Raw genomic sequence first — 12,882 nt, forward strand, 5'->3', positions numbered from 1 at the left:
TTTTTTTTTTTTTATTATTATTAAAATGTATATTAAATAGCAGCCTAGCTATTCATTCCCATGCTGTTTTTTTTATTTTATTCTGACGGCAGCAGCTGCCAGAATACAAAAAAAGCAGCAGATAGCAAGGGAAGCATTAGCCTCATTTGTTAGGACAGACAGTCCTGTTCATCTAGATTACAAGTGCCAACAGTTTTTAAAACAATTAAAGGAGTGCTTTTCACTCACCTCATAGTTCTAGCCGACCTGTGACAATGAGACTAGATCGGGAGGTGAGCGAACACATACCGGCGTTCACTCACCTCTCGATCCTGTCACGGCTCTCTGCTGCGACCGGGGAGGGGCTGGATTCCCCCCGCTCCGATCCGTCAGCTCTGACTGGCGGAACGGACGGGGGAGGGGGCGGGTACAGCTGGCTCTGCCTCTAGATAGGCAGAGCCAGCTGTCAGTCACGCAGCTGGGCGGATCCTGGCACAATTGTCGGGATCCGCTTCAGCTGCGGCGTCTCAGTATACCGCAAGCTACAGCTCGCGGTATACTGAGTCTAGGGTGACGGGAGGACACTAGTTTGTGTCCCCCCGTTACCCTAAGGAGAACTATGGGGAAAAGACTTAACCCCATAGTTCTCCTTTAAAAAAGGATGAGCTGCATTTTTTTTATGTTATATGATTGGAAACATAACATAAAACAAATATAAAACAGGTGTTATCCCAATTTGGCTGCAAAAGTAGAAATACACTTTAAGCTGGGTATAAATTGATCAAATTTTGTCCAAGTCTTGCTGACTAGGGTGAAATTCGAGCAGTATGTGGCCCCCTTGGGATCCCGAAGTTTGAGAAAAGACGATTTTTAACCGACTTGCTGAAGAAGCCGATTTGAAAATTTCCAGCGAAACATTTACCATTTGTAAATGTTTGTGTTAGGCATAAATAGAATTTTATTATAAATGGCGTACTCAGAATCAACCACCTCCTTGGAATTACTTGCATGAAAACTGTTCTAATCTGTAGAACATTTTCTTTCTATATGGCAAGCCACTCCAGATCCTCCAGACCTTTATGTTATAAAAGGCCATTTTGAATTCCCATAATCTCATAATCCTTATGGATATCACTTCCAATCTTCAGTAAGCATCCATTCACACTAGCCCGTCCACTGAAATGCTGCCACTGTCACCGTTTACATTTTTTTTCTTTAAAAAAAAAAATGTATGTGGAGTGTACAATGTGTACACTCCATTCAGGTCCCCGCATGGCAGCGAGCGTGGTGCAATGGAGTGCTATGCAATGACCTGCGTTGGGATACAGTGTGCTGCGATAACATGCTAATGGAAAGCGGTAATGTTAGCTACAGTATATCAACTTTTTCGGGGGTTTACTCTGTAATGTACTTGCTTCTCAACTGTGGGATATCGAAAACAATGTTTTTTGTCTGTTTTGGTTGTTTTGGTATGTGTGTGTGTGCGTTCGCAAGGCTGTCCCTATAATGAGGCGGTCACCTCAGGCGGCATATCATTAGGGGGCAGCAAGTGTGGGGGGGGGAGAGGGTCGGGCACAGTGTCCCAGGTTGCTAAGAGCTCTTCCCAGGTTGCTAAGAGCTCTTCCCGCTGTCCAGCTTCCCGCCCAGCTCACTGACATCATTGATTGCCAGGGAGCTAAGCAGGACACTCTGGCTGGCAGCCCGACGAGGTCCTGGCAACCAGTGATGTCAGTGAAGTGGGCGGGACTGGACAGAGAGAAGTTGACAGCACTGTTCTCTGTCTGTCAAACACAGCCACCCATCCCACTACAAAGCGCCTCCCCCAACAATATCAGGAGAAACTGTTGTCACACCCCACAGCACTATACTGCTTTCCAATTAATTAGCTTTGATTGTAGCACAGTGAAGCCTTCTTAAAACAGAAGGTCCACTTATTATTGGGATATGTGATGGAACGGGACATGTGAATACCTTCTGTTTTAAGACGTTTTTTGGGCCTGTTCACACAAGCCTGTCCACTAAAACGCTACAAGCAGTGTATCACAGTTAAAATGTTTTGTTTTTTTAACTTTATGTGGAGTGTACATTGTGTACATTCAGCAGCTGTGCTGTTGTGCGGTGAGCTGTGGTGGCATCTAGTGCTCTGGGATAAAATGAAGCATGTTTGCATTTTATCGCAGTGCAATGCCCATCACACTCATGTTGCTTTGTGAATGTGACACATGGAAAAGAGTTGATTTCTATTTGTACTTGTGGTGACCTGCGTTGCATCGTTGCGGTAAAATGCAGGTCACGAAGTATGTGTGAACGGCTTTTACTGTGCTACGCACTGATTTGGATGGATGAGTTTTTGTTTGCTTTAGTCCCTTCTCACCATAACCTGTAAAGTTATACCAACCTATTAGCTTTCATTAAAACCATTCTGTAGAGGATAAAAACTATCTTCAAAATGTTCCACATCCTAAGGGCTAGTTCTTGGGGTGGGAGCACTATTTTTTCGGACCGCATTGATGTGCCACACGTTCCGGTGCAGGCGATCGCACTGCGGCCAGAGGGCGTGGCTGCGGTGCCATTGACTTCAATGCACCATCAAGCCCCCTCCCGTCCCAAAACAAAGTGAGCCGGCCAGAATGCAATCCAGTGCGTTCCGGCACCAATCGAACCAGAAGGCACTGGGGCTGGTGTTAACTAGCCCTAAAAGAGAATCACCTTACTGTCTTTGCAACTTGTCATTTGTTTTGAATTTCTGCTATGCTTCCTTTTTACAACGTTTTGTTGAATCTGTTGTAACTAAAATAAAGTGTTCCTTCTGTTTTTTTAATGCCCTTTTCATATTGTTAACCACTTGAAGACCAGGGTGTTTCACCCCCTTCCTGGCCAGGAGCTTTTTTAACAGTGGAAGCAAGCCACATAGGTTCTTTTTTTAGCCTTTAAACGTATTGCCCATGATAATACATTTTACAGTGTGATGACATACACTTAACCTGTATCTTTTGTTATATTTGTTGCTTCTAGTCTATGCCACTATGCGTGACCTTTCTAAGAAAGAACAACTACTGGAGTGTGTACGTGACTGCCATGTTGACACCTTTGAGATCCTACAGATGGATGTCACAGACCAACAGTCTATGATTGGCACAATTGAGAAGATCAAAGAACAAAGGGTAGACATTCTTGGTGAGCCTCACTGGAAATGATATATAAACCCTATTCTACCATCCAGCTGTGAAATGATGTGAAGAAACTGTTGTCGTCGTCTAGTGATAGGCTGAACACACCTGAGTTCGGTTCTAACCCGAACTTTAGAACATGGAAAAAGTTCTAACTCGAACTTAGAACTTAATGAAAGTCTATGGGACCAGAACTCAGAAAATCAAATGTCCACTGTTTCGAAGGCTTATATGCAAGTTATTGCCCATAAAAGGGGTATGGGGATCCACTACTGCCCTGGGGGACATGTCTCATGAAAAAAACACTTTAAAAAAATACAGTTTTTAAAGGAGCAGTGATTTTAACATTGCCTAAAGTGAAACAATAAAAATGAAAAATTCCTTTAAATACTGTGCCCGGGGGGTCCCACTACACTGCACAAGTGGCACATCTGTACGATGTATAGAACCTGCTGCAGCAAAAATGACATTTATAATGTAAAAAAATGACATTGATAAAGAAAAAAAAAAGCATGTGGTCCCCCCTTCCCAAACAATACCAGACCCTTTATATCTGGTAGGAAATTTAGGAGTGACACCATTTAAAAAAAAAAAGTGCGTGGGGTTCCCTATCAAAGTCATACCAGGCCCCTAAGGTCTGGTAAGAATTTTAAGAAGGAACCCCCCAAAAAATGGGGGGAGAAAAAACATGGGGCCCCACCTAAAATTCCTAACCAGACCCTTGATCCGAGCAAAGGCCTGGCAGGGCAGGAAAGGGGGGAACATGAGCCACCTTGTCCCCGTGCCGATGGGGACAAGGGCCTCTTCCACCCACAAGCACCTGGGGCGTTGGTTGTGGGGGTGCGGGCAGGGGGGCTTATTCACTTCAGGGTACCCCTTTAATACCCCAGGTGCGCCCCCCCTTGTGAATGAGTAAGGGGTACTTGTACCCCTATCCATTCACTAAAGCGTTAAAATAAATTTAAATGAAAAGTCCAGACTTTTAGAAAAAAAATCCTTTAATTTCAAATATAAACACAAAAAGGCTTTTGACAATTCATTTATTGCTAATCCTTGGGTCAATTATGACGTCCAGCATTGCCCATGACGACGACGGCTCGACGAAATTAAAAAAATAATAATAATACAAAAAAACTCGCTGCCCACTGACCTGTCCGCTCGCAACGATCACACATGCGAGTGGATGCCAGCAAAATATAAACAATTGGGCGAAGCTAGCTGTGACAGCTAGCTAGCTCCGCCCAACTGTTTACATTTGTCCGGCACCTGACAGGACTCAGCTGTGTAAACCATGATTGGGCAAAGTCATCATTACTTTGCCCAATCATGGCTCTCACAGTGCACTGTGCTGTGATTGGGTAAAGTTTTGTACCTGACCTGTGGTCAGGTGCATTGCTTTACCCAATCAGGGCTTCACAAGGCACTTGTGCCGTTCGCCCGCCGAATGCCCTGATAATTCGTGTGTTCACCGAACACATGAACTGCCGATGTTTGAGTCCAACTGTTGCCCGACTCGAACATCGAGACCATCCCTAGTCCTTACCAAACCTGGACTCAACCTCAATGCTGCAAGGCAAAAGTGCTAGCCACAATTGTAATTGTTTCTAATACACAGTTCTTTAGCAAATAATGTCTTTCACCTAAGGTTTTCTTCATTGATTCTGGACATTTTTCTTCTTTTCAACAATATCTTGTTTCTTAATTGCCATTTTCATTGTGTTTTTTGTATTGGAACTTTGCATTGCTTTACTTCAGTTACTGTTTTTCACGCAGTGTGTAATGCTGGTGTTGGTTTGATGGGTCCTCTGGAATGCCACACCTATGACACCATGAAGAAAATCTTTGACGTGAACTTGTTTGGGACGATTGGCACCATCCAAGCTTTCCTCCCTGGAATGAAGCAGAGGAGATCTGGACATATCATCATTTCCGGCAGTGTAGGAGGCCTGCAAGGTAAACAACCAGAGACTGCGGGATTTCAGAAATTGCCATGAATTTAAAAAGACATTCCAGATGCCACATTACTAAGATACCAAAACATTTGTAAATTTGGTAAATGGAAAGAGTCCCTTCCAACAGACACTGTAAACTTGCCCATTGAGGCGACATCACAGTGTCTTTTATTTTTTATAATTATTACCTTATTGATTTTTTTTTTCATAATTTTTTCTTATTATTTCTTACTTTTTAATCACCTTTTTATTTTGTTTATTTAATTTTTATTTCTTATTATTTTTTACTTTTATTTAATGTAATTTCTTTTTTTATAAAAAAAAAAACATTTTTTCTTAACTTTATTGCTATCAAGCCCCTATGTGATAGCATTTGGAGGCGACAGGTTCTCTTTATTGAACCTGTCACCTCCAAGTTGACTAGGGAGTTGACTAGGGAGCTGGAAAGCAGGAGGTCTAGGGAAGAGCGGAGTGGACGGTTGGGGTGATATTTTGAGACAAACTCTGAGATATATCAGGGGGCAGAGTTGTGGATGGCTTTATAAGTGACTGTTAATATTTTGAATGTTATCCTCTGGGCGAGTGGAAGCCAGTGTAGTGATTGACAGAGGGCAGTTGCAGACACTGAGCGGTTGGTCAAGTGGATAAGTCTGGCAGCTGCATTCATGATAGAATGAAGGGGGGATATCCTGTGTAGTGGAAGGCCAATGAGGAGGGAGCTACAATAGTCAAGACGAGAGATAACAAGGGAGTGTATGAGTAGTTTTGTGGTTTCATTGGTGAGGAAGGGGTGTATTTTGGAGATGTTACGAAGGTTAAGGTGGCAGGATTTGGATAGTGATTGGATGTGGGGAAAAAAGGTGAGGTCCGGGTCAAGGATGACACCTAGGACTTTAGCATGAAAGGAGGGCTGGATAGTTGTGTTATCGATCTCAACTGAAATGTTGGGGGAAGGTGCACGGCCAGGAGGAAATATCAAGAGCTCAGTTTTCGAAAGATTGAGTTTTAAGAAATGTTGTGACATCCAGACGGATATGTCAGTTAGTAGATTAGTGACACGCAAGGACACTGAGGGGGAGAGTTGTGGAGTGGAAATATAAATTTGAGTGTCATCGGCATAGAGATGGTATTGGAAGCCATGTGAGGTTATTAGTTGGCCAAGGAAGGAGGTGTAGATAGAGAAGAGAAGGGGTCCAAGGACAGAGCCTTGGGGAACCCCTACAGAAAGAGGAAGAGGAGGGGAGGAGTTAGAATTGTAGGTGACACTAAAGGAGCGCATAGATAAGTAGAAGGAGAACCACGAGAGAGCAGAGTCTTGTAGGCCAAGCGAGTGGAGTTTTTTGAGGAGCAGCGGGTGGTCAACAGTGTCAAAAGCAGCAGAAAGGTCTAATAGCAAGAGTAAGGAATAGTGGCCGTTGTTTTTAGCTGTTATTAGGTCATTGGTGAGTTTTAGGAGGGCTGCTTCAGTGGAATGTTGAGGGCGAAAGCCGGACTGAAAGGGGTCCAAAAGGTTGTTCAGGTTCTCATTAGGGAGACATTTGGGGTCTATGACCCCTAATTTCACCTCTGCGCCTCATTCTAACTAATCAAGCACAGATCGTTCTTGATTTTTTTTTTATCCTGGCCACAGAGGTTGCAGAATGACAGCGCTGAAACTGCTTCTTTGCATGCAGGGACAATAAGCGTATGAATGTCTGTTTACAGGTTCCTGCTGCCAATGACGTAAGCCTTAGGTCGGCGGCAGTGAAAGGTTTAAAGCATGACTAACCCCAAGAACAAACATGTAACAAATTGCAGCTTACCAGTTGTTAGATGTGGGGGCACCTGGATACTGCCAGTAATACCAGTCTATCTGTCCAAGGGTGACGGCACTCATCTGTATCTATGGAGAATATGTATTTTACAGCTGTTTTTTACCCAGCCTTTAATAGCATACTTTCACTGTGTATGATGCTATATCACTTACATTTTATACATATATATTGAAGAGCGCTCTGCATAATGGCACAAATATCACAAATATATCATTATGATTACATTCCTACTATTCTTTCCTTTATTCCAGGTATCCCATTTAATGATGTGTATTGTGCCAGTAAGTTTGCTGTTGAAGGATTCTGTGAGAGTCTGGCTATTGTTCTACAGCATTTTAATGTTCAGTGAGTACTGCAATTGTATAACTATAAAGTGTACTTGTGATAAAATCAGCAGCAACGTCTTTAAGTGCCTATAGACATTAGACGATTGCAACCCAAAACCTGTGATTTTGGTGGTAAGGGGTAAGAATAAGGATGTCTGTACAAGAACAAAGGAAAGTCAGGAAATCACCAGCACTCAGTAGTAAAGATAAATATGTCCCTTTTATACTGTACAAGAACAAAGACAGGGAAAATATTTTCTGATCTGCACATAAACCAATTGCTGATTGTCCACCCTGGAAGTGATTTAGCAAGCTGTAAAATACACATACAGTATATAGGAACGGTTTTACCTGCCAAAAAATGTGCCATTTTGTTCAGCCACTGTTGATATTCATTTACCCTTGCCGGACAGCACAGCTAGGTGCATGACCAGGGCCGTTTTTTCCACAAGGCCACCGAGGCGGCAGGGAGCAGAGGGGTGGCTGGGGTGTAGATTCTGCCGACGCCCAGGACATGCAGTTCCGAGTGCCAGGCGGGTAGGTGTTTTCTACATTTAGCCCTGCTTTGGACAAGCAGGGCTAAATGTAGAGCGGGGCAGGTCTGTCCTGTCTATCCACCCCCCGCTGCCGTGTACCTCTCTCCTCGCAAGCCGCCTCTCTCTGGAAATCTTCAGGATGGAGAGCGGGGAGTAAAACAGTGAGAGCCTTCCCATCTCAGCTGTCACGGGAGCACAGTGCTGTGCCAAAACTCCTGTACTGGAAGTGACAGGTTTAATAAAGGGAACCTGTCACCTCCAAATGCTATCACACAGGGGCTTGGTAGCTCCTGTGTGATAGCAATAAAGTTAAGTGGAAAAAAAAATAAAAAATTGATTTAAAAAAATAATAAAATAAATACAAATTTAAAAAATAAAAAGAAATAATAATTAAATAAAAAATAAATAGGTAATTAAAAAGTAAAAAATTATAAGAAAAAAATTATAAATAAATAAGTAAAAAATAATAAGATTAAAAAAAAAGTTAAAAAATAAATATATATATTTTTTAAAGTGATAAAAAAAAGTTAAAACTAACCCTGGTTGCCATTCTCCTTAGGGAGGGAGGGGGCGCATTGAGGTACCTGGCCTTGGGGCAGCAGAGAGAGTAAATCTGGCCCTGTGCATGACCTCACGTTTTCTACAACCGAAGGAAATCATCTCATACAATTGTTTCCAAAAAAATGTGTTCTTATTGGAAAATTTCTACTTCCTGTTCTGGTGATACCTTACATTTTTGGATTTTCCCTCAGCTTCAGTCTGGGTGACAATGTAGTGTGATTCTCCCCAGCAGGTACACAGGAAACAATAAAAACTTGACAGAGGTCCTAACCCTTTCCTAGCATATTTAACAAAATAAACATTTGGGCTTTAGATACACTTTAAGGATTTTCTAATGTGAAGCTTTTATCTCTGTCTATAGATCTGCTTTAAACATGCATTTTTGTAGAATATATTTGGGCAGTGAATGGGTTTGTTTGTTAAAATATCCTGCCATCATATTTATCCTATGAGCACCTACAGCTTTCTGAGTAACACAAACTACTCCCAGGGCCAGCAATAAGTAATCAGATCAGCAGGAATCCAGACAGCCAGAGATGATGATGGCCAAGTGAGCAGTCCAGACTACAAAGCTCCAAGTACCTCCCAATTCTGCATATGTGTCAAGGAGCAGGATGCGCTTCGAGGAATTCATCCTATTTGTCATCCTGCTCACTTGATTGTTATCTTCTCTGGTTGTCTAGAGTCCTGCTGATCTTATTACATACCTCTGGCTAGTGGAGTATGCAGAGACATGAACTGGTATTCTCGTACATGCGTCTCACTTATGTAATTACAATGTTCATTAACTACACTAGGCTTGTGCACTTCCTCTTACTCTTCTTCTTTATTTAGTTGTTCTTAGTCTGGAAAGCAGCAAGGCTCATCGTTTCCAACACTAGTCTTTAAGTGCTTTGGTATGGCATTGACAGGCTCCTATGGTTGCATCTTATAGATGTGTAATGTTTTTTTTCACCTGTTTGACCTAAGTTATACTTTCACATTTCTGTTAATTGTTTCTGTCCTTGTTTGTATTTACATCCTATTATTGTCCCTCCACTCCATCCCCTGGTTATATTAATCCTGGGAATAGAACATAGAGTTCATGTTGTTTCCATAGTTTATGGGCAGAGAACATTATAATGCTGGCCATATACTAATCATATTTTTCTGGTTCAGCCTCGCAGGCTGAAAGAGAAAAAAAAGCTTGATTCCCCATCTACGCTAAACAGCCCCCACAAAGCTATTGTATTCTGACAGCGGTGGATGTGCCTCTCAGTATACCTGAACAGTGACTACAGTTGTGTGGCCACAATACACTTACATTATCAGTAATTCAATGCCAGCATTGTACAGTGCCACTTCCCCTAACTTCTTTTAGTGTACACCTTAATTGCGTTACATGCACAGTGCACTCAGGACAGTGCCGGCTCCAACCAATGTCAATCACTCGCAGGGAGGAAAGGAGAGTGGCTTGCTGCCGAGGCTATATGTTTCTGTGGACACAAGGAGACTCTCCCATTCTGTCAGCCAGGAACACACACACAAAGGTGGCTTCATAGGACCCTGTAAAGCAGAGGTGGGCAAACTCCGCCCCCCCCCCCCACCGGTTGTGGAACTACAAAGCTCATGAGGCATTGCAAGATTCTCACAGCCACAGGCATGATGCCCAGAGACAGATGCATGATGGTGTTTGTAGTTTCACCCCTGCTGAAGGGCCAGAGTTTGCTCACTCCTGCTGTAAAGGAACTGAGACACCAGAGACAGGAACCATGGAAAGGGGAAAGGATTGGAAAAATCGAATGCCTGGCAACCACAGGTTATAAGCAAACACCACCCTGCACCCCGGTAAGTGCTGAGGTCTGCAGCATGATATGATTTCTTTTATTTGAGAGTTTATTAACACTTTAAGGTTTAACACACATTTGTGAACAAGTACTGTATTTTATTCTTCTTTCTTTCTGTCTATGAATGAAGTGTAAGTCTCATTGAGTGCGGTCCAGTGAACACCAATTTTATGAACAAACTCCAGAATGGTGAACCCAGTAACAGCCAGCTTCAGAATGTGGACAGCGACACCCGCTCCCTGTACGCCCAATACCTACAGCACTGCCAGGCCATCTTCCAAGATGTGGCTCAGGACACAGATGAAATCTTACAGGTATGCCACCCAAGAAGTTTGATACCTATAGCTATGGGCAAGAATCATTGTCCACGCAGATTTATTTATTACAGTATGTGAACCAATAACCATCTCCAGTACCAGCTGTATTCTCCCTATCATTCTGACAGTGCAGGATGGGAGAATAAAATGAATGGTTTACTGTGCGTGGCACAGACAGGTCTTCAGGTCATGAAGTTTTATGTTTACTGAATTTTTTTAGTTTATAAGGTTTTAACTCATGTTTTATTGTAGATATTATGAAGGTGTTGCTTCAAATGTAGGGCTTGAAGGACTCAGTCCACCTACCAACTTGTAGTTCACCAACTTTTATTCGTCAGCACACCTTTTCAACAGGTTTCCTATGCAGGAGTTTTCAGGGTCACAGTAAGTGGCCAAATGTTTGGTCTCCTGAAAGTGATAGTCTGTTCCAGCACAGATAATACTGAGTCAGGACACAGAGACACACTGCTCCTGTGTTTGTACACACATGCTGAACCCTTGTCTCATGACTCTCCTGGGAAAGGAGAGTGACATCCACCGGCCAATCATTATCACACCTGATCAGTGACTTATACCATTCATTATCTTACCTGGTCAGTGACTCCTACCAGTCATTATCTCACCTGGTCAGTGACTCCTACCAATCATTATCACACCTGGTCAGTAATTCCTACCAATCATTATCACACCAGGTCTGTAACTCCTACTAATCATTATCACACCTGGTCAGTGACTCCTACCAATCATTATCACACCTGGTCAGTGACTGCTACCAATCATTATCTCACCTGGTCTGTAACTCCTACCAATCATTATCACACCTGGTCAGTGATTTCTACCAATCATTATCACACCTGGTCAGTAACTCCTACCAATCATTATCACACCTGTGAGTGACTCCTACCAATCATTTAGGTTGCTGATTGTATGGCATACTGCATGGACACTGAAACCAAACTGAATAATTTCTGTTTACAGGTGTTTCTGGAAGCCATTGAGGCTCAAGTACCATCACTCCGATATTTCACCACACAGTTTTTCATGCCACTGACAAAGCTGAAGTTATCATGTGCAAGCGGATCAGAGTACATCCACGCTATGCACAAGTTTGTGTTTTCTGAAGCAAAGCCAAAGGAGTGACAACAGTGAACTACCAAGAGGGAACATGATCATATTGCAATACTACTGTTTGTCTTTATATTATGGTCTTTTCATGATTTTGACATCAACATGACATGCATAATAAATGCTGATTTTCTAATTTCAGAGTTTATTTGTTTTTGTGCATAGGAGAGTTTTAAAGGATCTGTTACACATTCTGTGACTGTTACATTTGCCAGTAACAACTGCTACATTTATAATGTTCAGCCTAATAAATATCTGTGCAAGTTAGAAGTACAGAACCTATTCTTGAGCAGTTAATGTGAAGTTTATGTTGTTAAAGCTACTGTGTTGTCAGGGCTCTCCATAACTACTGAACGTTTGGCTACCAGTAGTTAGCTGCATTCAACGGGACTTGTTCTGTTGGCCCCTACACCTGTTCAAGGATGGTGGATCCAGTCTGACGTAGCCTGACCGTTTTCACTCCTCTTGGGAACCAGTTTTCCTCTCTATTGCAAATGTGCACCTTACTATCCTCAAAAGCATGTCCTTTTTTCCTAAAGGCAAAGTCCACTTATAAAAAATACAAAATAAATGCAAAAAACGTACATGTATTATTTTTATTGCAATGGAACCAGTAGCAGACAGGACTTGTAGTTTCTCCATTCACAGATCCTGGCAACATTACAGAACAAGTCCTATTTATTGCCACTAACTAGGCTCTTCAGCAGTCCTGTTGTCCAGTTGGGGTGCTGGCATTGGGGCAATTATCTGTAATCTGCCTGCCCTCTCATCAAAGGTAAGTAGAGAGTCACAATTTCCTAGTAAACTCGCTTCAGGGGTCTTTTGTACAGGTGAGCATTAAATAATCAATTATAAACAGGCATATTGAAAATATAGTTTATTATCCATTTAGCTTGCAAATCTTCAGTGGTCACCAAGTTTTTACAGTGACAGTTTCCTGATGGAAGTGTAAAAGCTTTTGAGTATTGAAAGATGTGTACAACATAGCGCTCAGCTGACTCCCAATGAAATGTTCTCCAACATCAATCCTAGGAAGGCTGCCATCATCAAAAGGCCACTGGGAAGTATCCTCACAAGCAGTGGCATAACTACCGCCATAGCGACCTACACGGTCGCTATGGGGCCCGGTATGCGATCCGGGATGGCTGGATCAGGCACTGTAGAGGGCCGCCCGTGGGGGCCTCCAGAGGTCAGCCTTGAGGAGCGAGCGAGCGGCCGCCGAGTACAGAGCCGCATCTGATGGGGGCAGGCTGGCCAGCCTGGGTGCGTGTGGCAG

The 12,882-nt window shown here is 42.8% G+C and overlaps 1 protein-coding gene across 1 annotated transcript in view; it reads left to right on the forward strand.

Moving 5' to 3' along the window:
• HSD17B1 (hydroxysteroid 17-beta dehydrogenase 1) overlaps positions 1–11,621 on the forward strand; it is a 24,109-nt gene extending 12,488 nt beyond the window's left edge. Inside the window, exons 2-6 of the mRNA XM_018570858.1 lie at positions 2,995–3,156; positions 4,923–5,102; positions 7,167–7,260; positions 10,295–10,478; positions 11,460–11,621. Of these exons, the coding sequence (XP_018426360.1) occupies positions 2,995–3,156; positions 4,923–5,102; positions 7,167–7,260; positions 10,295–10,478; positions 11,460–11,621 (782 nt within the window). The remainder of the gene's footprint in view (positions 1–2,994; positions 3,157–4,922; positions 5,103–7,166; positions 7,261–10,294; positions 10,479–11,459) is intronic.
• Positions 11,622–12,882: the final 1,261 nt, after the last annotated feature.

Source organism: Nanorana parkeri, unplaced genomic scaffold, assembly GCF_000935625.1.
Source record: "Nanorana parkeri isolate BGI_ZX_2015 unplaced genomic scaffold, ASM93562v1 scaffold1612, whole genome shotgun sequence".
Taxonomy (NCBI): domain Eukaryota; kingdom Metazoa; phylum Chordata; class Amphibia; order Anura; family Dicroglossidae; genus Nanorana; species Nanorana parkeri.